Here is a 25,573-nt window from a genome sequence, read left to right as displayed (position 1 = left end):
TGCCCATTCATCGCCATTTACCCGTTGTTGTTGTCCTAGCTGTTTACCCTTTGTTGTCTTAGCTCTCCCAATCAACACTTTATGCCTTTCTCTAATGTCAATATGTATACTGTTGTTTAGGTCAGAGCTCATTGTTTTATTTTACTGGAGAGCCCCTAGTCCTGCTCAACATGCCTCAGATGACTTCTGCAACCGTAAAAGCCTTGGGTTCATGCATGTTAACATCAGAAGCCACCTCCCTAAGTTTGCTTTATTCACTGCTTTAGCACACTTCGCCAACTCTGATGTCCTAGCTGTCCGTGTCTGAATCCTGGCTTAGGAAGGCCACCAAAAATTCGGAAATGTCCATCCCCAATTACATTTTCCGTCAAGACAGAACTGCTAAAAGCAGCGGAATTGCAATCTACTGTAGAGATAGCCTGCAGAGTTCTTTCATACTATCCAGTTCTATGCCCAAACAGTTCGAGCTTCTACTTTTAAATATCCATCTCCCCAGAAATAAGTCCCTCACTGCTACCGCTTGTTATAGACCCCCCTCAGCTCCGAGCTGTGCCCTGGACACCATATGTGAATTGATTGCCCCCCATCTATTGTAAGAGTTTGTACTGCTAGGTGACATAAATTGGGATATGCTTAACACCTCGGCCGTCCTACAATCTAAACTAGATTCCTCAATCCAAGCTGGCGTAGCAGTGCAGACGTGTTTTTGTTCGTCCTCTAGTGTACATTTTATGAATTTGTACGATGTAGCCACGATTTTAACTTTGTGGTTGTGGTATAGAGTGACAACCGTTGAGGAACGAGGACGTTAAACGATGGTCAAAACTCTCCAGCACAGTAGGTGTCGGTAATGCACCATTATGTTGGATGCCAACCGCCCCCAAAAAACACCTAGGAAGAAGAAGAATTACCACTGACATCTTTCAGCGTCAACTTGGTAACAAGTTGTCACGGAGTGGCCTGTTAGTGCTGCATGTAGCGGTGGCTATCGTAATAGAATAATTCAAAAAATATAGTTACATCATTCACTATGCCTCCGAAGAAACCAGTTCAAGCTGCCGCAGGTAGTAAAAAAACGCAAGAAAAGAAGAAGGAAAAGATCATTGAGGTGAAATCCCTTTTGCGCACGAGATCCAAATTACATGGGATAATGCTAAGCTAGTTAGCTCGCTAAGTTACAGTAACGTTCAAATGTTATTTTGTGAAGCTAGTAAGTTAGACAGATAACGTTAGATGCTAGCTAGTTATACCACGTATTGTTGAAAGAACACTCTCCAACCGTTATTTGCTATGTACCAACCCAACGAACGTTAGCGTTCTTATGCTAATCCCTTTTTAAGAACGTGGTAGCTACTGGTAGCTAACTTGTGCTTGCATGATGTAGCTTGTTAGCTGCAGATAGTACCTAGCAAAGGTTACAATCGTATTTATTCGAATAATGTTAAGTGTAGCTAAATTGTGTGATCGTCTGTCCACGGCTTGAATTAACTGCTTAGTTAGTAGTTGTAACACAGATGAAAGGTTGGCTAGCTAGTTCTCACATTTGTCGGTAAAGTTAGCTAGTTAGTCAGCTACTATAACTACTTCGATAGCTAGCGCCAGAAACCTTATTATTTTGTCGTTGAGGTTTCTTCTAGGTAGCCTGCCAACTAACGTTAAGTCCTTTATTAAATTGCTGATATTCAATTTGTTTATCTATATAGGACAAGACATTTGGTTTGAAGAACAAAAAGGGTGGAAAACAACAGAAATTTATCAAGAATGTCTCTCAGCAAGTCAAGCAAGTTCCCGGTAGTAAGGTAAGATTGAGCAGCTAGGCCTACAGTCGTATTGTTTCTCAATTAATTGTCCTAATGACCACTGGCCTGACTTGTAATTTCTACAGATATGTTTGCTATAATCTATAGCCATAATAACCCGGCCTTTGTTCGTCTTCTCTCTAGTTCGAATGTACCTAGTTCATAGACCTTAATTGCTTTAGCGCCTATTGACAATAGTATCTCGTCACCGGGAGGTTTAAGAGCCCGACGCTTGCTGTAAACATTAACACGCATCGCTTGTGGTACTGTTTTGGAAACATAAGGAACATATCGTGTGCATCAGCAAAGAAAAATAAACAATGTCGAAAAAATACACACTTTTTATATTGTTAGTGTTCCCACACAGACATTTCTCCATGTTACAGCGCTTGTTTATTGAAGACAGGCTTCTGTCCAAACACTTAAAAGACTCACCCTCGTCCACTTACCCTCATTTTATGCCCAACGGGGAAATCCCCGTTGCCATCTTGGAGGTGTGTCCAAATGATTAGCCAAGAAAGGGAAGTTTGCAACGTAAGCCCCTCAGCCCTTGTTTTTAGTCGGCTTTGCTAGTGTACAATTATATTCACTCCGGGCCTGAAACTCCCCATAATTCAATTTGTGACAGTTATACATCAGATAAAGAAGTCTGCGAAAACGTAAAAACAACATCAATGGAGAAGTCAACGTACAAGTGTAAGTAAAAACGAATGCAAATAAGTTGGAAATTGTGCTTCTAATGCACATGAAGGAACAAACACATCTCGTAAAAAGTAAATGTTTTTGTTTGGTTATCTTTTGGAAATTGTAGAAGTGAAACATTTTCCTGCAGAAATTCTAGCTAGGCAGTCTAACGTTAGTTAGCTAATTATTTTGCTAGCTATCATACAGTAGGTGTATATTAATAATTATATATTTAATTTTTAATATATTTTACCTTTATTTAACCAGGCAAGTCAGTTAAGAACAAATTCTTATTTTCAATGACGGCCTAGGAACAGTGGGTTAACTGTCTGTTCAGGGGCAGAACAACAGATTTGTACCTTGTCAGCTCGGGGGTTTGAACTTGCAAGTTAGTTCCAGTTACTAGTCCAACGCTCTAACCACTAGGCTACCCTGCCACCCAATTTAAGTAGACTCATAATTGACTCTAGGGCATATAAATAACCCACAAGCTACTGGTGGCTGAAAACACAACCATCGTGGGATTAACGAGTAAGTTTATACTCATGAGATGTCATCAGAAGTGTCCACTTAATTTGAGGGCTGAGGGGATAGGGTGGGTCTTTTAAGTGTTTGGACCACAACCACAGAAGTGACCACCTGTGCTATCTAGCGTGCTCCAAACACTTATGTGTAAGCGTAACTCAGGTGTAGTTAGGTCGGATGGAGCCACCCATAGCTGTATGGATCTGTGCAACACTGTTTCAGTAATTGTATATTTTTTATTTGAATGCTTCTTTCTCACTAAGGGCTAAATGTTTTCGAAAGCTGTATCGCAAGCAACGATTATTTACGTTTCTAAACTTCAAAACAGTCGGGATTGTAGGTCACACGAGCCAGTTGTGGGTGACGCTGACAACTGTAAGAAGGCAAAATGCTCCCTCGAGTTTTTGAGAGCTAGTCGGAAGAGTGTGTTATGCCAGAATGTGGACAGCTAATGTTAAAGCAATCCGCTGGATTTGACAACACTTAAGGTAGCTACTACACCCCCCAATGCTAAGCGTTGTATTTTCTTGGGATTCAATGGACTGCTATAGCATTTGCTAGCCTATCAGGCTGATGAAAAAGGCAGTTTAATAAGAAATGGGCAATATTTCAATCTTATCGATTAAACAATTATCATTTGGGAGAAATTAAGAGTACAGTGACATTCTATCCCTGGATTGAGGTACATTTTCCTAGCCATATTCTGCGCTGTCCACGTTCTGGCATAGCTCTGTTCTAACTAGAGAAGAAATTTACGTAAGTCAGGTTCTTATGGCTACATCAATCTATATATGTTTTCTCGCTAATTTACTTTGAATTGACACATCTAGCCTAATTTTTGCCTGGATCTAGCATCTTAATTCTGAGTGTGAACTTCCCACTCTAGTTGCTAACAATAACATATACAGTGGGGCAAAAAAGTATTTAGTCAGCCACCAATTGTGCAAGTTCTCCCACTTAAAAAGACGAGAGGCCTGTAATTTTCATCATAGGTATACTTCAACTATGACAGACAAAAATGACGAGAAAAAAATCCAGAAAATTACACTGTAGGATTTTTAATGAAGTTATTTGCAAATTATGGTGGAAAATAAGTATCTTTCAACCATGCTATGATGTTTAACGTACAATTTCAATCTATCTAATCAAATAGAATCTACAGATTGCATGTTGAAGATAAATACTTTTACTAAGAGTATTAGTTTATTAGTAATTGACTGAGATCTCCAGATCTCCTAACAGTACTATTTCTAGGGTCAATTTTAGATCAATGCTATGCATTTTCAGCCATTCTTGAACCTGAGACCAGAAACAGGCTACCTACCTGAGGGCAATACCAAAATAAATGGTCCATTGATTCTGTATCCTCACAACAAAATCTGCAGCGCTTTGATGAATTTTTGCCCCAAATATTCAACATTTTGGTGGCAAGAATTCTATATAATAATTTTAGCTGAAAAGCACGAAGTCTTGAAACTTGCGTTGTTTTATATATCAACTCATACACCCTGTACCATGGAATCGGTACATCAAAAATCTTTTCCCAACTATTTTGCAATCTGTATGGTACAGTTGTCAACATCCTGGTCCTCAAATGAAACTGGTATACTTTCCTATTTATGCTATTTTTAGATATTTTGTCAAAAATGTCCAATGGCATAGGACCAACAAAGTGGACAATTGGCTCAGTAAGTCCAAATGACACTTCATTCAACATTCTGGCAAAACAAGGCACCTTCTGAAAAATGTAAATGTGTGTAAAGCTGACCTAATCAAATCAGTTTGTCACGTGCGCCGAATACAACAAGTGTAGACATTACAGTGAAATGCTTATTTACAGGCCCTAACCAAGAGTCAAAAATGTAAGTAAAAAAATAGGTATTAGGTGAACAATAGATAAGAAAAAAAACAACGGTGAAAAGAGTGAAAAAAAAAAAACAGTAATTAGGCTATATACAGGCACCGGTTAGTCGGGCTAATTGAGGTAAGCTATAGCTTGCTATTATAGGTTAGGAAACCGGCAAACCTGGTTCCTGTTGTGGACTTGTGACTAACTAGATCCTGTTTTCCTAGGTTGCTGCTGAAGGGGACAAGAACAGAAAGGGTGACAAGAAGAAAGAGTTAGATGAGCTGAACGAGCTTTTCAAGCCAGTGGTGGCTGCTCAGAAAGTCGCTAAAGGTGAGGATGGAAATATCTTCTGTATTCAGCTACAAAGTTTCCTCTGGTACATATATTCTGGAAAATGCTCTGTTTAATATCAAATGACATTTTGCAACCTTACCCTATTGAATGCTTAACAAACTCCTAATGTCAGGCGTTATCACTGATTAGGTCTATGTGGACTACCCACTACTGTTTGTCAAGAATTAGAACAGGGCAAAGGTGCAAAAAGTTATGATATAAACTGAGCCATTTCAGACCATCTTTATGCACCAGGCAGAAAAGCCATCAAGTGTGCATAGAGTTGCATCATTGCGGTTTTGTGTCGGAGATACTATAAGATATTTTATTTTTAAGTTCTTATTTGCAATGACGGATGTTAAAATTCTAAATTATTCATTCCATTAGTGGATTGGTTTCTCAGGAGGGTTATATCAAGTTTCAATTAACACAATTTGCAATGTTTCCTCTAAATTGTCTCGAAAGAAAGGTTTATTGCAATGCATTAAATTACAAGATTAACACTAACATGTAAAAGCATTTGTAACACCTTTAACAAATGAGATGTTTACTGTTATGTTAATGAAGTTCTTACAGATTGTATTGCATGTTTCAATGAATGAGTTTGTAATAAATGTTAATGTTTATGTTGTACAGTACCAGTAAAAAGTTTGGACACACCTACTCATTCAAGGGTTTTTATTTATTTTGACTAGTTTGTAAGTTGTAGAATAATAGTGAAGACATCAAAACTATGAATTCATGGAATCATGTAGTAACTAAAAATGTGTTAAACAAATCAGAATAGATTTTAGATCCTTCGAAGTAGCCACCCTTTGCCCTGATGACAGCTATGCACCCTCTTTGCATTCTCTCAATCACCTTCATGAGGCAGTCACCTGGAATGCATTTCAATTAACAGGTGTGCCTTGGTAAAAGTTAATTTGTGGAATTTCTTTTCTCCTTAATGCGTTTGAGCCAATCAGTTATGTTGTGACATGGTAGGGGTGGTATACAGAAGATAGCCCTATTTGGTAAAAGACGAAGTCCGTATTATGGTGTGAACAGCTTAAATAAGAACTTTGAAAGGTTCTTCAAGTGCGGTTGCAAAAACCATCAAACGCTATGATGAAACTGGCTCTCATGAGGACCGCCACAGGAAAGGAAGCACCGGTGTTACCTCTGCTACAGAGGATAAGTTCATTGAAGTTACCAGCCTCAGAAATTGCAGCCCAAATAAATGCTTGAATTCAAGTAACAGACACATCTCAACATCAACTGTTCAGGGGAGGCTGCAAAGCAACCACTACTAAAGGACACCAATAAGAAGAAAAGACTTGCTTTGGCCAAGAAACACAGCAATGGACATTAGACCAGTGGAAATCTGTCCTTTGGTCTGATGAGTAAAAATGTGAGATTCTTGGTTCCAACCGCATTGTCTTCAACCAATGCAGAGTAGTTGAACGGATGATTTCCACATGTGTGATTCCTACTGTGAAGTGTGGGGGTGCTTTGCTGGTGACACTGTAGGTGATTTATTTAGAATTCAAGGCACACTTGAACACACTTGAACTACCACAGCATTCTGCAGCTATACCCCATCCTGTCTGGTTTGGGCTTAGTCCCACTATCATTTGTTTTTCAACAGGACAATGACCCAACACCTCTCCAGGTTGTTTAAGGGTTATTTGACCAAGAAGGAGATTGATGGAGTGCTGCATCAGATGAGCTGGCCTCCACGATCACCCAACCACAACCCAATTGAGATGGTTTGGGATGAGTTGGACTGCAGAGTGAAGGAAAAAAGCCAACAAGTGCTCAGCATATGTGGGAACTCCTTCAAGACTGTTGAAAAAGCATTCCAGGTGAAGATGGTTGAGGGAATGCCGAGAGTGCAAAGCTGTCATGAAGGCAAAGGGTGGCTACTTTGAAGAATCTAAAATATATTCTGATTTGATTTGTTTAACCCATGATTCCATGTGTTATTTCCTTATTTTGATTTATTTTCTATTATTCTACAATGTAGAAAATAGTTAAAAAAATAAAGAAACCCTTGAATGAGCAGGTGTCCAAACTTTTGACTTGTACTGTACATAATTTAAATAATTACCCAATATTGTTACCCTGTGTTGGGTTACAATAACAAAAGAGAATAATTTTTTCTTAATGTGTAGTTATTCTATTAAATCCACCTAACTGGCAACAGTGGCAGGAAAGACCCTGAGGTAATGAGCGCAAGAAGAAACATTCAGTACTTATTATATTTTCCTCTTAATTCTGCAGGTGTGGACCCAAAGTCAGTTCTTTGTGCCTTCTTCAAGCAAGGCCAATGCACCAAAGGAGACAAGTGCAAGTTCTCCCACGATTTGACACTCGAGAGGAAGTGTGAAAAACGGAGCCTCTATGTTGACAAGAGAGATGACGAGCTTGAGAAAGGTTAGTGTCTTCTAACCATTAGTGTTGTCAGCAGTGAAGAAACTGATAAAAAGAAGTAGCTGATATCTGCTGGGTTTTGTAGAGCTGACTATTTATCCTGTTTTGTATAGACACCATGGATAATTGGGATGAGAAGAAGTTGGAGGAGGTTGTGAACCAGAAGCACGGAGAAGCTGAAAAGAAAAAAGCTCAAAGTTCAAAAACTCAAATTGTATGTTTTGGCACATCCCTCTAAGAGCTAAGATTCATCACTACTATACAGTGCGTTCGGATAATGTTCAGACCCTTTCCCTTTTTACACATTTTGTTACAGCCTTATTCTAAAATGGATTACATGTAAAAAATTGTCATCAATCTACACTCAATACCCCATAATAACAAAGCGAAAACAGGTTTTGTAATTTTACATAAGTATTCAGACCCCTTGCTGTGAGACTCAATTGAGCTCGGGTGCATCCTGTTTCCATTGGTCATCCTTAAAATGATTCTACAACTTGGAGTCCACCTGTGAAAAATTATATTGATTGGACATGAAAGGCACACACCTGTCTATATAAGGTCCCACAGTTGACAGTGCACGTCGGAGCAAAAACCAAGCCATGAGGACGAATTAATTGTCCGTAGAGTTCAGAGACAGGATTGTGTCGAGGCACAGATCTGGGAAAGGGTACCAAAACATTTCTGCAGCATTGAATGTCCCCAAGAACACAGCGGCCTCGATCATTCTTACATGTTTAGGAACCTCCAAGACTCTTCCTAGAGCTGGCTGCTCGGGCCAAACTAAGCAATTGGGCGAGAAGGGCCTTGGTCAGGGTGACCAAGAACCTGATGGTCTCTCTGACAGAGCTCCAGAGTTCCTCTGTGGAGATGGGACAACCTTCCAGAAGGACAACCATCTCTGCATCACTCCACCAATCAGGACTTTTATTGTAGAGTGGCCAGGCGGAAGCCACTCCTCAGTAAAAGGCACATGGAAGCCCGCTTGTAGTTTGCCAAAAGACACTAAATGACTCGGACCATGAGAAACACGATTTCCCTGGTCTGATGGAGTTTGAACTCTTTGGCCTGAATGCCAAGTGTCACATCTGGAGGAAATCTGTCAGCATCCCTACGATCGAGGGAAAGATGAACAGAGCAAAGTACAGAGAGATCCTTGATGAAAACCTGCTCCAGAGCACGCATGACTTCAGACTGGGGTGAAGGTTCACCTTCCAACAGGACACCGACCCTAAGCACACAGCCAAGAAGAGTGGCTTCAGGACACGTCTCTGAATGTCCTTGAGTGGCCCAGGCAGAGTCCTGATTTGAACTCGCTCGAACATCTCTGGAGAGACCTGAAAATATCTTCAGCGACGCTCCCCATCCAACCTGACACAGCTTTTATGATCTGCAGAGAACAATAGGAGAAATTCAGAAGTGCCAAGCTAGTAGCGTCATACCCAATAAGACTATAGGCTGTAATCTCTGCTGAAGGTGCTTCAACAAAGTACTGAGTAAGGGGTCTTAATACTTATGTAAATGTAATATTTCAGTTTATTTTCCAACAATTTGCAAAAATGTCTAAGTCTCTTTTTGCTTTGTCATTATGGGGTATTGTGTGTAGATTGAGGGGGGTGAAACAATTTAATCTATTTTAGAATAACACTGTAAAGTAACAATGTGGGAAAAGTCAAGGGGTCTAAATACTTTCCAAATGCAGTGTATATTAGGATACATTGACTTTAGACTGACTTCTGCTTTTGTCGTCTTGTAGGTTTGCAAGCATTTCCTTGATGCCATTGAAAACAACAAATATGGTTGGTTTTGGGTATGTCCTAGTGGAGCTGACACTTGTATGTACCGCCATGCATTGCCTGCTGGGTTTGTGCTAAAGAAAGACAAGAAGAAGGATGAAAAGGAAGATGAAATCTCAATGGAAGAGTTGATAGAGAATGAGGTAGATGTGACCATTTTTTCACAAATTCAACTTCCTACTTGAGATATTATTATTTGGCCCATATTACACTTAAAGCCACAATGTTTGTTTCAATCGGCAGCCTCGCTACTTTATCCACTCTGAAAGGCATAAAGAGCTATGGATGCCAGAACTGGCTGTTAACTCTGTTAATGTTTGCATTCACTCTGTGACCAACATACTTTAAAAAAAATTGTTTTTTATCTAACTTGTGACTTATTCAATGACAGTGCTGAGATTGAGATCCTATGAAGTTTCCGTGGGCTTTTACTGTTTAAGAAATGTTACCAAACAATTACTTTGTCTATCAGCGATCTGCCCTTGGACCAAATGTCACCCGAATAACTCTGGAGACCTTCTTGGCCTGGAAAAAGAGGAAAAGGCAAGAAAAAGTGGCCAAGGCAGAGCAAGACATAGAGAAAAAGAAAGCTGATTTCAAAGCTGGAAGGTCCTTTGGGGTGAGCTTTGATTTTGTTTTCTACCAGAGGATGTCGCCAAACTCAAAATAATCATATATTTTGATTGCAGTATCACATCTTACAGATGAGTTGAAAACATTTTAATACTAACACGAGTTGTTGTTGTGTAGGTTAGCGGCCGTCAAGTATTTGAGTTTTGCCCAGATCTGGCTGATGATGACGATGAGGAGGCTGATGACATAAAATATGTTGAGGACGATGATGACTTTGAGGTAAGCCTGATAAAGCAGATTTTTCAATAGGCATGTATCTCAGGATGCTCATAATCTTTATTGAAGTAGCTTGAGGACGTGTTGGCGCTTCACCAGATTTCATTATCATGAAGTGATACATATGTATAACATTGATACTAGAGGTCGACCAATGATGATTTATCAACACGGATAGACATTTATTGGAGGACCAAAAAAAGCCAATACGATTAATCTGACTTTTTTTAAGTTCATTAATTTATTTTTAATAATGGCAATTACAACAATACTGAATGAACACTTATTTTAACTTAATATAATACATCAATAAAATCAATTTAGCCTCAAATAAATAAGAAAACATCTTCAATTTTGTTTAAATAATGCAAAAACAAAGTGTTGGAGAAGAAAGTGATGTTTAGGGTTAGGTACACATTGGTGCAACGACAGTGTTTTTTTGCGAATGCGCTTGTTAAATCATCACCCGTTTGGCGAAGTAGGGTGTGATTCGATGAGAAATTAACAGGCACCTCTTTGATTATATGCAACGCAGGACACGCTAGATAAACTAGTAATATCATCAACCATGTATAGTTAACTAGTGATTATGTTAAGATTGATTGTTTTTGATAAGATAAGTTTAATGCTAGCTAGCAACTTACCTTGGCTTCTTGCTGCACTCGCGTAACAGCTAGTCAGCCTGCCACGCAGGCTCCTCGTGGAGTGCAATGTAAGGCAGGTGGTTAGAGCGTTGGACTAGTACCCGGAAGGTTGCAAGATCGAATCCCCGAGCTGACAAAGAATTCCCCCCCAACATTCCGCTGAAAAGGCAGCGCAGGATATTCAAATATTTTTGGGAAATATTTAACTTTCACACATTTAACAAGTTACAGCAAATGGAAGATAAACATCTTGTTAATCTACCCATCGTGTCCGATTTTTAAAATGTTTTACAGCAAACACAACATACATTTGTTAGATCACCACCAAATTCCAAAAAACACACAGGCATTTTTCCCAGCCAAAGATAGTCACAAAAGCAGAAATAGAGAGAATTAATCACTAAGCTTTGATAATCTTCATCAGATGACACTTATAGGACATCATGTTACACAATAAATGTATGTTTTGTTCGATAATGTGCATATTTATATCCACAAATCTCGGTTTACATTGGCGCCATGTTCAGAAATGCCTCCAAAATATCCGGAGTAATTGCAGAGAGCCACGTCATATAACAGAAATACTCATCATAAACTTTGATGAAAGATACAGGTTTTACATAAGATTAAAAATACACTAGTTCTTTATGCAACCGCTGTGTCAGATTTTTAAAAAAAACTTTACGGATAAAGCATACCATGCAATAATCTGAGACGACGCTCAGAGGTACACAAAATTTCTCCGCCATGTTGGAGTCAACAGAAATACGAAATTACATCATAAATATTTGCCTACCTTTGATCTTTCATCAGAATGCAGTGCCAGGAATCCTAGTTCCGCAATAAATCGTTGTTTTGTTCGATAATGTCCATTACTGGTGTCAAATTAGCTACTTTTGCTAGCACGTTTAGTTCACATGTCCAAACGCTGGTGCCAGTCCAGGCGAACTCGGACGAAAACTTCAAAAAGTTATATTCCAGGTCGAATAAACTGGTCAAATTAAGTAGAAAATCAATCTTCAGGATGTTGTTATCATATATATCCAATAATGTTCCAACCGGAGCATTCGTTTTTGTCTACAGAGTAATGGAATGCATGGCGATATCATGAGAAATGCGCCTGACCAGGAACTGGCATTCTGCCAGACCACCGACTCAAATATCTGCCATCCGGCCCCAAATCACACGAGGCTTCATTCCACGTTCTACTGACTGTTGACATCTAGTGGAAGGCGTAGGAAGTGCGAACAGATCCATATCTTACTGGGATGTGAATAGGCGATGAGTTGAAAATTAACCAGCCCCAGAATTTCCACTTCCTGTTTGGAAGTTTGCCTGCCATATGAGACTCACAGACATAATTCAAACAGTTTTAGAAACTTCAGTGTTTTCTATCCAATGCTAATATATGCATATTATTATTACTATCTGGGACAGAGTAGGAGGCAGTTCACTATGGGCATGCAATTCATCCAAAGTGAAAATGCTGCCCCCTATCCCTAAAAAGTTAATCAGTCGACCTAATTGATAGTGGTTTATCCCTCCCCACAGGTTGAAGATGTTCAGGAGTTCCAGGACATTGATCTAGCCAGGTTTGTTCCAAAGGAAGTTGATAACACCGGGATAACTGTTGCTGCAGTTGACAGATTCACAGCCAGATCGAAGCCAACAAAGGAAACGAATGGTGAGTGTTTGAAATTATTCTGCCAATAAAATGAATGGAAGCCACATCATCCTTGATCTAAATTTTTTTTATAGCATTTATCTTTCTATCCCAAATGTTTCCATAACACGTACAGTACTGCGTAAAACTTTTAGGCGGGTGTGAAAAAAATGCTTTAAAATAAGAATGCTTTCAAAAATAGACATGTTCATAGATTATATTTATCCATTAACAACATGTAAAGTGAGTGAAAAGAAGAACAATCTACATCAAATTAATATTTGGTGTGACCACCCTTTGTCTTAAAAACAGTATCAATTATTCTAGGTTCACTTGCACACAGTTTAAGGAACTCGGCAGGTAGGTTGGCCCAAACATCTTGGGGAACTAACCACAGTTCTTCTGTGGATTTAGGCAGCCTCCGGGTGCTTCTCGCTCTCCATGTAATCCCAGACAGACTCGATGATGTTGATATCAGGACTCTGTGGGGGCCATACTATCACTTCCAGGACTCCTTGTTCTGCTTTCACTGTATGTTTGGGATCGTTGTCATGCTGCAGAATACATTTGGTGCCAATCAGATGCCTCCCTGATGGTATTGCATGATGGATAAGTATCTGCCTGTACTTCCAGTTCATTCTGACCAAATCCCCTACTCCATTTGCAGAAATGCAGCCCTAAACTTGCAAGGAACCTCCACCATGCTTCACTGTTTCCTGCAGACACTCATTCATGCACAGCTCCTCAGCCCTTTGGCGAACAAACTGCCTGCCTTCTGCTATAGCCAAATATTTCAAATTTTGACTCATCAGCCCAGAGCACTCGCTGCCATTTTTCTGCACTCCAGTTCCTGTGTTTTCAGGAATATTTGAGTCGCTTGGCCTTGTTTCCACATCGAGGGAATGGCTTTTTGTCCTCAGGTCTTCCGTGAAGGCTGCATGTCTTTCATGAAGGCCGCTTCTGACCAGACTTCTTGGGACAATAGATGGGTGTACCAGGGTCCCACTGTTTTCTGCAAGTTCTGAGCTGATGTCACTGCTGGACATCTTCCGATTGCGAAGTGAAGTAAGCATGTGTCTTTCATCTGCTGCAGTAAGTTTCCTTGGCCGACCACTACCAGTCGTGGCAAAAAGTTTTGAATTACACATTAATTTCCACAAAGTTTGCTGCTTCAGTGTCTTTAGATATTTTTGTCAGATGTTACTATGGAATACTGAAGTATAATTACAAGCATTTCATAAGTGTCAAAGGCTTTTATTGACAATTACATGAAGTTGATGCAAAGAGTCAATATTTGCCGTGTTGACTCTTTTTTAAGACTTTTGCAATCCGCCCTGGCATGCTGTCAATTAACTTATGGGCCACATCCTGACTGATGGCAGCCCATTCTTGCATAATCAATGCTTGGGACTTGGTTAGAATTTGTGGGGTTTTGTTTGTCCGCCCGCCTCTTGACCACAAGTTCTCAATGAGATTAAGGTCTGGGGAGTTTCCTGGCCATGGACCCAAAATATTTATGTTTTGTTCCCCGAGCCACTTAGTTATCACTTTTGCCTTATGGCAAGGTGCTCCATCATGCTGGAAAAGGCATTGTTCGTCACCAAACTGTTCCTGGATGGTTGGGAGAAGTTGCTCAGTGAGGCAATCCTCCAAAATCTTCGCCTCACTGTGCGTGCAGATGCACTCACACCTGCCTGCTGCCATTCCTGAGCAAGCTCTGTACTGGTGGTTCCCCTGAATCAACTTTAGGAGACGGTCCTGGAGCTTGCTGGATTTTCAGCAATTGAACCGCTCTCCTTGAAGTTCTTGATGAGACGATAAATGGTTGATTTAGGTGCAATCTTACTGGTAGCAATATCCTTGCCTGTGAAGCCCTTTTTGTGCAAAGCAATGATGGCGGCACATGTTTCCTTGCGGGTAACCGTGATTGACCGAGGAAGAACAATGATTCCAAGCATCACCCTCCTTTTGAAGCTTCCAGTCTGTTTGAACTCAAATCAGCGAGTCAGAGTGATATCCAGCCTTGTCCTTGTCAACACTCACACCTATGTTAACAAGGGAATCACTGACATGATGTCAGCTGGTCCTATTGTGGCAGGGCTGAAATGCAGTGGAAATGTGTTTTGGGGATTCAGTTCATTTGCATGGCAAAGAGGGACCGTATCTTTGCTTCTTCAAAAGAGCTTGGACAGCACGTCTGGAAGTCCCTGTCTGCCTTGACATTTCTGCCTGGGAGGGACCTTGCTGATGCAGTATAACCACCTTGTGTCTTGTTGCTGTGCTCAGTCTTGCCATGGTGTATGACTTTTGACAGTGAACTGTCTTCACCAACCTCACCTTGTTAGCTGAGTTTGGCTGTTCCTCACCCAGTTTTATTCCTCCTACACAGCTGTTTCAGTTAATGACTGTTTCAACCTACATGTTGAATTGATGATCATTAGCACCTGTTTGGTATAATTGTTTAATCATACACCTGATTATATGCCTACAAAATCCCTGACTTTGTGCAAGCGTACCTATAAGAATTGATGCTGTTTTGAAGTAGGGTGTTTTGAAGGGGTGGTCACACCTAATATGGATTTGATTAAGATATTTCTTCTGTTCACTCACTTTGCATTTAGTTAATTTATAAATATAATCTATTAACATGTCTATTTTTGAAAGCATTCTTACTTTAAAGCATTTTTCACACCTGCCTAAAACTTTTGCACAGTACTGTATGGCTTTAAACCTCTTTCTATCATACAATTGGCCCTCAGCCTTTTAAAGGGGCAATCTGAGATTCACTTGTTTCTGTCGAAAGCCGGTAAACTCTCAAATTCGTAGACAGATCTAATGATACAAAAAACTGACTTTCATGAGATCAAAATTATAGTTTAAGGGACAATCTGTAGTTGGTACATCTACTTTCAGACTTATGATATGTACCCATTGACTTCTGAAGGATAGTACTTATAAATGCCTCATGAGCTTAAGTTCAGCTGTCGTACCCCATCAGAATCCAAAATATAAGCTTGTCTTACTCCTATGTCAGCGAAGTAAAACATGGTTAAAATTTCACAAGATGTGACTGACATTTTACAGATGGGTAGAGAGTGAAGAGAGGGTTGAAGAGCAGGCTTGAAGCACTAGGCATCTTGTTATGACATGCATTATCTCAATTAGGTCCACAGAATTATACCTGGGAGAAGCAGCTTCTATGAAGGAACTTTGACTCTCCTTTGAGCTAGCTTACAAGCGTGTGTGTACAGCGGCACCAGAATTAAAAACACGTCTTATCTTTTTTTGTAATGAATAAATCCAATCTGAAATGTAATAACTAGGCCTATAGTAATCTTTAAGTAGCATTCAAAAAGTTAATCCATTCTTTTCTAGCTAATAAAAAAGCTCCCGATCTTCTCACGGTTGTAACATCAGTACAGTAGCCTATACTTTGGAGGGGGAAGGGCAGGGAGCCTGCGCGCACACAATGACCAATATTTTCAGCTTGCAGGGGTAGAAAAAAAAATGCCTGGAACGTAAAATGTTATTAACTGATTTCCATTCTTTTTAAAATAACGATTCTGTTCCGGAGTATGGATCACTTTTGTTCCCGGCTCCAATTCTATTTTTCTGTTCTGTTCCCTGAAGCGGTTCCAACCCCAGTTTTAAAACTATCATTTTGATATCATGGATGGTCAGTCCTTGCATCCATAGCTCTGTTTATGATTTTGAGTGAATTCCAGCCCCATCCCATAGCTTTTTGCTGAAATGGGTAGGGAGAATGCTTTGTTTCAACTGAGGATTTCCCCTTTAAGCGTATACAGTGTTTGTTTGTAAGCAATGTAATTGTAAACAATGGAGTAAAACAAGCTTATATTTTGGGTTCTGATGGGGTATGACAATTTAACTAAACTTATGGGGAATTTATAAGTTAAATTCTTCAGGAATCAATGGCTATATAAAATTATTTTTAAATCCAAAAATGTCCATTCTAATCCCAAATGCCCCTTGAACAAAGTTGAATGACTCTCTTGACACATCACCTACCATTGCAATTTCATTCATGGGTCACAGCACAGATGCTGTGTATATATCTGATGCCTTTGACTGAGCAGATGTGATGTTCTGAACCTGTGCCTTGCGCCCTCTCCCAGATGACCAGCTGAACGGGGCTTGTGGAGGTGTGGAGGAGAATGGTCACGATGGGGAAGACGAGACTCTCGACGACAAGGAAGCAGAGCCCGTGCCTGTGGACGAGAACCTTTTCACTGGCGAGGACCTGGACGAACTGGATGAGGAACTCAACACACTGGACCTGGATGACTGACAATGATGACTTCTAGTAGAACAGTGCCTCATGGACTATGAATAAGAGATGACTAAAACAGATTCACAATAAAACATCCTGATGCTCACATTTTGTTGCTGCTGCAGTTTCTTTCCCCCCTTAGTGGTCCTGATTGCTAAGAGAGTGAAAAGGATTTGAGAGGGGGTACATCTCAAACTGTATGGTCTTGAAACTGGTTCATGTGAAATCACCAGTTCTTTCTGGCTGTCCTGAATCCTGTATATTGATGTTGTGTTCTATTGTATAAGCATCCTCCTGACTTGTATTATTAGACCATGACAGATTGTGCAACTCCTTTCGAGCATGTACAAGGGGGAGGTGGGTTCTAGTGTAAAAAACCCTGATTGAATTAAGTACAATTCCATATTCATGCAATTCATTATTTTACACTTTTGGAATCTGCATATATTGAGTTTTACAGAATAATGACCCATGACGTAGAGACCTCTGGGAATACATCCTGGGCCCGGTTTCCCGACAGCGATGGAATTTAGGCTTATGAGTGTTTTTAACAATGCGTCTTTCCTACAACGGCCGACAATGTAACATGGTTTCCCAAAGCACCACACAAAGAGAACTTTGCTAAGTGTGTCGTTGAGGCATGTGTCGATACTGATAGGAGCGAAAGAAAGGCAAACGCTGCTCTCGGATTGGCTTTTTCCATTCAAAATGTACCTTACCATTAGAATTGTTCCACAATATTGACAATTGATCAGCCACTAGAAAGATCTTACCAATGGCTGCAAATATTAAAGTAGCTTAATCTAATTCTTACACTATAATGCACTACATCAAGATTTAGCACTGCACACATGAAATATTGAGGCAATTAGACAGTAGCCTACAATTCGTGAAATAGAACTCTGTTGAATGAACATGAGTATTCATTCAGTATTCAGACCCCTTAACTTTTTCCACATTTTGTTATGTTAGTCCTATTCTAAAATGGATTAAGTTTTTTTTTTTTTTACCTCAATCTACACACAATACTCCCTAATTTTATTTTAGCAAATGTATTAAATAAACTTTTACATAAGTATTCAATTTGTTACGTTTACAGCCAGTTTTCACTTGAAGTATCTTTTTTTTCCATTCTTCGCTTGTTTGTAACAATTGGAAAGACATTGGCAACTTTGTATTTGTAACTAACTTCAACCAGAAGTTAAACATCGATTCTACAGTCGTGGCCAAAAGTTGAGAATGACACATTAATTTTCAAAGTTTGCTGCTTGTGTCTTTAGATATTTTTGTCAGATATTACTATGGAATACTGAAGTACACAGTGGGGAGAACAAGTATTTGATACACTGCCGATTTTGCAGGTTTTCCTACTTACAAAGCATGTAGAGGTCTACTTTTTATCATCGGTACACTTCAACTGTGAGAGACGGAATCTAAAACAAAAGTCCAGAAAGTCACATTGTATGATTTTTAAGTAATTAATAAGCATTTTATTGCATGACATACAGTGGGGCAAAGAAGTATTTAGTCATCCACCAATTGGGAAAGTTCTCCCACTTAAAAAGATGAGGCCTGTAATTTTCAGCATAGGTACACTTCAACTATGACAGCGAGTAGAGTTTAGACCAAAAAGCTCTATTGTCTCATCAGACCACATGACCTTCTCCCATTCCTCCTCTGGATCATCCAGATGGTCATTGGCAAACTTCAGACGGGCCTGGACATGCGCTGGCTTGAGCAGGGGGACCGTGCGCGTGCTGCAGGATTTTAATCCATGACGGCGTAGTGTGTTACTAATGGTTTTCTTTGAGACTAGTCCCAGCCCTCTTCAGGTCATTGACCAGGTCCTGACGTGTTGTTCTGGGTTGATCCCTCACCTTCCTCATGATCTTGGTGAGATCTTGCATGGAGCCCCAGACCGAGGTTGATTGACCGTCATCTTGAACTTCTTCCATTTTCTAATAACTGCGCCAACAGTTGTTGCCTTCTCACCAAGCTGCTTGCCTATTGTCCTGTACCCCATCCCAGCCTTGTGCAGGTCTACAATTTTATCCCTGATGTCCTTACACAGCTCTCTGGTCTTGGCCATTGTGGAGAGGTTGGAGTCTGAGTGTGTGGACAGGTGTCTTTTATACAGAAAACGAGTTAAAACAGGAGCAGTTAATACAGGTAATGAGTGGAAAACAGGAGGGCTTCTTAAAGAAAAACTAACAGGTCTGTGAGAGCCGGAATTCTTACTGGTTGATAAAAATGACAGACATGCTTTATAAGTAGGAAACACTGCCGATGTTGCAGGTTATCAAATACTTGTTCTCCCCACTGTAATTACAAGCATTTCATAAGTGTCAAAGGCTTTTATTGACAATTACATGAAGTTGATGCAAAGAGTCAATATTTGCAGTGTTGACCCTTTTTCAAGACCTCTGCAATCTGCCCTGGCATTCTGTCAATTAACTTCCGGGCCACATCCTGACTGATCCTGGCTATGGACCCAAAATATCCATGTTTTGTTCCCCAAGCCACTTAGTTATCACTTTTGCCTAATGGCAAGGTGCTCCATCATGCTGAAAAAGGCATTGTTCATCACCAAACTTCCTGAATGGTTGGGAGAAGTTGCTCTCGGAGGATGTGTTTGTACCATTCTTTATTCATGGTTGTGTTCTTGGGTAAAATTGTGAGTGAGCCCACTCCCTTGGCTGAGAAGCAACCCCACACATGAATGGTCTCAGGATGCTTTACTGTTGGCATGACACAGGACTGATGGTAGCGCTTACCTTGTCTTCTCCGGACAAGCTTTTTTCCAGATGCCCCAAACAATCAGAAAGATTATTCATCAGAGAAAATGACTTTAACACAGTCCTCAGCTGTCCAATCCCTGTACCTTTTGCAGAATATCAGTCTGTCCCTGATGTTTTTCCTGGAGAGAAGTGACTTCTTTGCTGCCCTTCTTGACACCAGGCCATCCTCCAAAGGTCTTCTCCTCACTGTGTGTGCAGATGCACTGTGTGTGCAGCCCACAAAGATCTCCGGCAAGGCATAACCCAAGGGGGGAGGGGGGGCGCCAACCCAGACAGGAAGACTACGTCAGTGACTCAACCCACTCAAGTGACGCACCCCTCAGGGACGACATGGAAGAGCACCAGTAAGCCAGTGACTCGGCCCCTGTAATAGGGTTAGAGGCAGAGAATCTCAGTGGAGAGAGGGGAACCGGCTAGGCAGAGACAGCAAGAGCGGTTCGTTGCTCCAGTGCCTTTCCGTTCACCTTCACACGCCTGGTCCAGACTACACTCAATCATATGACCTACTGAAGAGATGAGTCTTCAATAAAGACAAAGGTTGAGACCGAGTCTGCATCTCTCACATGGGTAGGCAGACCATTCCATGAAAATGGAGCTCTATAGGAGAAAGCCACGCCTCCAGCTGTTTGCTAAGGAATTCTAGGGACAATTAGGAGGCCTGCGTCTTGTGACCGTAGCGTAATACTTTTTTTTTTTTTTGATAATGATATATTCTGAATCAGGGGAGGATAGACAAAAAACATGTATTTTTGTCCATCCTCCCCTGATTCAGAATATATCATTTTCATGGCATGCTTTGTGTAAGAGCTATTGTAGAGAGAACCGAATATCCAATATACAGTTGAAGTCGGAAGTTTCCATACACCTTAGCCAAATACATTTAAACTCAGTTTTTCACAATTCCTGACATTTAATCCCAGTAAAAAAGAAATGAGCATCTTTCTGGTAAGAAGAGGGGCGGGGGGCTATGCCTTATGATTAACGAAACGTGGTGTGATCTGATTCCACGCTTCAAGATTGCTTCGATCATGTGGATTGGGATATGTTCCGCATTGCGTCAAACAACAACATTGAAGAATACGCTGAATCGGTGAGCGAGTTCATTAGCAAGTGCATTGGCGACGTCATACCCACTTCAACTATTAAAACATTCCCCAACCAGAAATCGTGGATTGATGGCAGCTTTCGCGCGAACCACTGCTTTTAACCAAGGCAAGGTGACCGGAAACATGACCGAATACAGTGTAGCTATTCCCTCCGCAAGACAAACAAGCTAAGCGTCAGTATAGAGACAAAGTAGAGTCACAATTCAACGGCTCAGACACAAGAGGTATGTGGCAGGGTCTACAGTCAATCACGGATTACAAAAAGAAAACCAGCCCCGTCGTGGACCAGGATGTCTTGCTCCCAGACAGACTAAACAACTTCTTTGCTCGCTTTGAGGACAATACAGTGCCACTGACATAGCCCGCGACCAAAACCTGCGGACTCTCCTTCATTGCAGCCGACATAAGTAAAACATTTAAACCTGTTAACCCTTGCAAGGCTGCAGGCCCAGACGGCATCCCCAGCCGCGTCCTCAGAGAATGCGCAGACCAGCTGGTTGGTGTGTTTACGGACATATCCAATCAATCCTTATCCCAGTCTGCATACTGGACTTCCCGACAGGCCACGCCCAGGTGGTGAGGGTAGGTAACAACATCTCCACCCCGCTGATCCTCAACACTGGTGCCCCACAAGGGTGCGTTCTGAGACCTCTCCTGTACTCCCTGTTCACCCACGACTGTGTGGCCATGCATGCCTCCAACTCAATCAAGTTTGCGGACGACACTACAGTGGTAGGTTTGATTACCAACAACGACGAAACGGCCTACAGGGAGGAGGTGAGGGTCCTCGGAGTGTGGTGTCAGGAAAATAACCTCACACTCAACATCAACAAACAAAGGTGATGATTGTGGACTTCAGGAAACAGCAGAGGGAGCACCCCCCTATCCACATCGACGGGACAGTAGTGGAGAAGGTAGTAGGTTTTAAGTTCCTCAGCATACACATCACGGACAAACTGAAATGGTCCATCCACACAGACAGCGTTGTGAAGAAGGCGCAGCAGGGCCTCTTCAACCTCAGGAGGCTGAAGAAATTCGGCTTGTAACCAAAAGCACTCACAAACTTTTACAGATGCACAATCGAGAGCATCCTGTCGGGCTGTATCACCGCCTGGTACGGCAACTGCTCAGCCCACAACCGTAAGGCTCTCCAGAGGGTAGTGAGGTCTGCACAACGCATCACCGGGGGCAAACTACCTGCCCTCCAGGACACCTACACCACCCGATGTCACAGGATGGCCATAAAGATCATCAAGGACAACAACCACCCGAGCCACTGCCTGTTCACCCCGCTATCATCCAGAAGGCGAGGTCAGTACAGGTGCATCAAAGCAGGGACTGAGAGACAGCTATCTCAAGGCCATCAGACTGTTAAACAGCCACCACAACATTGAGTTGCTGCTGCCAACACACTGACTCAACTCCAGCCACTTTAATAATGGGAATTGATGGAAATTGATGTAAAATATATCACTAGCCACTTTAAACAATGCTTCTTAATATAATGTTTACATACCCTACATTACTCATCTATGTATATACTGTACTCTATATCATCTACTGCATCTTTATGTAATACATGTATCACTAGCCACTTTAAACTATGCCACTTTGTTTACATACCCTACATTACTCATCTCATATGTATATACTGTACTCTATACCATCTACTGCATCTTGCCTATGCCGCTCTGTACCATCACTCATTCATATATCTTTATGTACATATTCTTTATCCCTTTACACTTGTGTGTATAAGGTAGTAGTTTTGGAATTGTTAGGTTAGATTACTCGTTGGTTATTACTGCCTTGTCGGAACTAGAAGCACAAGCATTTTGCTACACTCGCATTAACATCTGCTAACCATGTGTATGTGACAAATAAATTTGACTTGAAATAAGGTGAGAGGAGCCAGAGCTGGATGATCCACAGTGGATATTAAAGCTGGAATTTTTAACTGACATCACCTGCCACCTGAACACGGTGAATCTCCAGCTCATAGGGAAAGCCTGAACACGGTGAATCTCCAGCTCATAGGGAAAGCTACAACTCTGGGAAAAATGCTATGTGGTCACAGCATTTCAAAATAAAATCACCACACGGTTCATACCTGACAGTTTGTTCATTTCCCAAAACTAAGAGCAGTCACCACATCCAAACCAGACATACTGCAACATTTTAGCTATGATGCATTTGTGTGTGTGTTTGAGTCAAGATTCAAGGATATTTTAACTTAATTGAGAACCCCTATCCTGTGACATCTCTGACCACCTGACTGCTGGAATAGAGAGTGAGATCGTGGAGCATTTCGCTACACTCGCATTAACATCTGCTAACCATGTGTACGTAACCAATAACATTTGATTTTGATTTGGAGCTGCAGGCAAATTACACATTTCAAGGTCCATAGGCGCATAGACACAGCTTGGCTAAATTGTAACTGTAAAGCACATATTGGGCTCAACCAGGACTTACTTTTGTAAATTAATTAAGACATTTTAAGAATGTGAATTGGGAAAATAGATGGCAAATGCAGAACGGTGGTAAATGCCTGTAAGCATCTTGGGGAGGATAATTTTTTCAGATTTAATCACGTATTATTAGGCCTGATTATTTCTCACAATATTCTTGGGTGCTAGTCATTGACAGCCTGTGAGCTACAGGACATGCAGTTTGCTGCTATGGTGTAACCTTAAGGCTTCGCTGTAGCCTACCTATCAGAAATGCCCGTGTGCACCATGGCAAGGCGGAATGAATTCGCTCGTGGTGAACGCAGCTCAAATTATATGAAACTAACACCATTGGACAACAATACAAATGTAACAGCACAACACAATGGATATAGAGAAATTGAATGATCGGCTATGAAAAGCCAACTGACATTTACTCCTGAGTTGCACCCTGAGTTGCATCTATGAACATCTTGGCCATGTTCTGTTATAATCTCCACCCGGTACAGCCAAAAGGGCCACCCCTCATTGCCTGGTTCCTCTCTAGGTTTCTTCCTAGGTTCTGGCCTTTCTTTTTCCGAGCCACTGTGCTTCTACACCTGCATTGCTTGCTGTTTGGGGTTTTAGGCTGGGTTTCTGTACAGCACTTTGTGACAGCTGATGTAAGAAGGGCTTTATAAATAAATTTGATTTGATATACAATTTTATTTTGTAGGTTTAAACACCAGTTGATGCATATAGCGCTTTCTAACGTCACTGAACCAAAACAGTGGAATGAGGGAGCAAAGGAAAACTTGAATGTTTCTGATCGCTTATCTTAAGGCGACAGGGCAGGGGACAAATACAATTAGTTTATTATATAATACACTGCTCAAAAAAAGTAAGGGAACACTAAAATAACATCCTAGATCTGAATGAATGAAATATTCTTATTAAATACTTTTTTCTTTACATAGTTGAATGTGCTGACAACAAAATCACACACAAATTATCAATGGAAATCAAATGTATCAACCCATGGAGGTCTGGATTTGGAGTCACACTCAAAATTAAAGTGGGAAACCACACTACAGGCTGATCCAACTTTGATGTAATGTCCTTAAAACAAGTCAAAATGAGGCTCAGTAGTGTGTGTGGCCTCCACGTGCCTGTATGACCTCCCTACAACGCCTGGGCATGCTCCTGATGAGGTGACGGATGGTCTCCTGAGGGATCTCCTCTCAGACCTAGACTAAAGCATCCGCCAACTCCTGGACAGTCTGTGGTACAACTTGGAGTTGGTGGATAGAGCGAGACATGATGTCCCAGATGTGCTCAATTGGATTCAGGTCTGGGGAACAGGTGGGCCAGTCCATAGCATCAATGCCTTCCTCTTGCAGGAACTGCTGAAACACTCCAGCCACATGAGGTCTTGCATTAGGAGGAACCCAGGGCCAACCGCACCAGCATATGGTCTCACAAGGGGTCTGAGGATCTCATCTCGGTACCTAATGGCAGTCAGGCTACCTCTGGCGAGCACATGGTTGGCTGTGCGGCCCCCCAAAGAAATGCCACCCCACACCATGACTGACCCACCGCCAAACCGGTCATGCTGGGGATGTTGCAGGCAGCAGAAGTTCTCCACGGCGTCTCCAGACTCTGTCACGTCTGTCACATGTGCTCAGTGTGAACCTGCTTTCATCTGTGAAGAGCACAGGGCGCCAGTGGCAAATTTACCAATCTTGGTGTTCTCTGGCAAATGCCAAACATCCTGCACGGTGTTGGGCTGTAAGCACAACTCCCACCTGTGGACGTCGGACCCTCATACCACCCTCATGGAGTCTGTTTCAGACCTGTTTGAGCAGACACATGCACATTTGTGGCCTGCTGGAGGTCATTTTGCAGGGCTCTGGCAGTGTTCCACCTGCTCCTCCTTGCACAAAGGTGGAGGTAGCGGTCCTGCTGCTGGGTTGTTGCCCTCCTCCACGTCTCCTGATAGCGCCTCCATGCTCTGGACACTGCGCTGACAGACACAGCAAATCTTCTTGCCACAGCTTGCATTGATGTTCCATCCTGGATGAGCTGCACTACCTGAGCCACTTGTGTGGGTTGTAGACTCTGTCTCATGCTACCACTAGAGTGAAAGCACCGCCAGCATTCAAAAGTGACCAAAACATCAGCCAGGAAGCATAGGAACTGAGAAGTGGTCTGTTGTCACCACCTGCAGAACCACTCCTTTATTGGGGGTGTCTTGCTAATTGCCTATAATTTCCATCTGTTGTCTATTCCATTTGCACAACAGCATGTGAAATTTATTGTCAATCAGTGTTGCTTTCTAAGTGGACAGTTTGATTTCACAGAAGTGTGATTGACTTGGTGTTACATCGTGTTGTTT

At 41.5% G+C, this 25,573-nt stretch overlaps 1 protein-coding gene across 1 annotated transcript; it reads left to right on the top strand.

The window, feature by feature from the left end:
- The first annotated feature begins 908 nt into the window (after positions 1–908).
- Positions 909–16,953, top strand: LOC112220176 (zinc finger CCCH domain-containing protein 15-like). The gene is made up of 10 exons (XM_024381857.1): positions 909–1,108; positions 1,704–1,799; positions 5,082–5,187; positions 7,453–7,605; positions 7,716–7,816; positions 9,359–9,541; positions 9,871–10,017; positions 10,149–10,250; positions 12,443–12,575; positions 16,691–16,953. The coding sequence occupies exons 1-10, from the start codon at positions 1,031–1,033 to the stop codon at positions 16,861–16,863; spliced, it is 1,272 nt and encodes a 423-aa protein (XP_024237625.1). The 5' UTR covers positions 909–1,030; the 3' UTR covers positions 16,864–16,953.
- Positions 16,954–25,573: the final 8,620 nt, after the last annotated feature.

Source organism: Oncorhynchus tshawytscha, linkage group LG07, assembly GCF_018296145.1.
Source record: "Oncorhynchus tshawytscha isolate Ot180627B linkage group LG07, Otsh_v2.0, whole genome shotgun sequence".
Taxonomy (NCBI): Eukaryota; Metazoa; Chordata; class Actinopteri; order Salmoniformes; family Salmonidae; genus Oncorhynchus; species Oncorhynchus tshawytscha.
The sequence above is the reverse complement of the archived record's forward strand: the minus strand, read 5'-3'. Positions and strand labels throughout refer to the sequence as shown.

Bases quoted from the DNA above. Each gene is read 5' to 3' on its own strand.
- LOC112220176 (XM_024381857.1), top strand. From the start codon at position 1,031: ATGCCTCCGAAGAAACCAGTTCAAGCTGCCGCAGGTAGTAAAAAAACG. The intron at 1,109-1,703 runs GTGAAATCCCTT...TTATCTATATAG, and splicing joins AGAAGGAAAAGATCATTGAG to GACAAGACATTTGGTTTGAA. The intron at 7,817-9,358 runs GTATGTTTTGGC...GTCGTCTTGTAG, and splicing joins AAAGTTCAAAAACTCAAATT to GTTTGCAAGCATTTCCTTGA.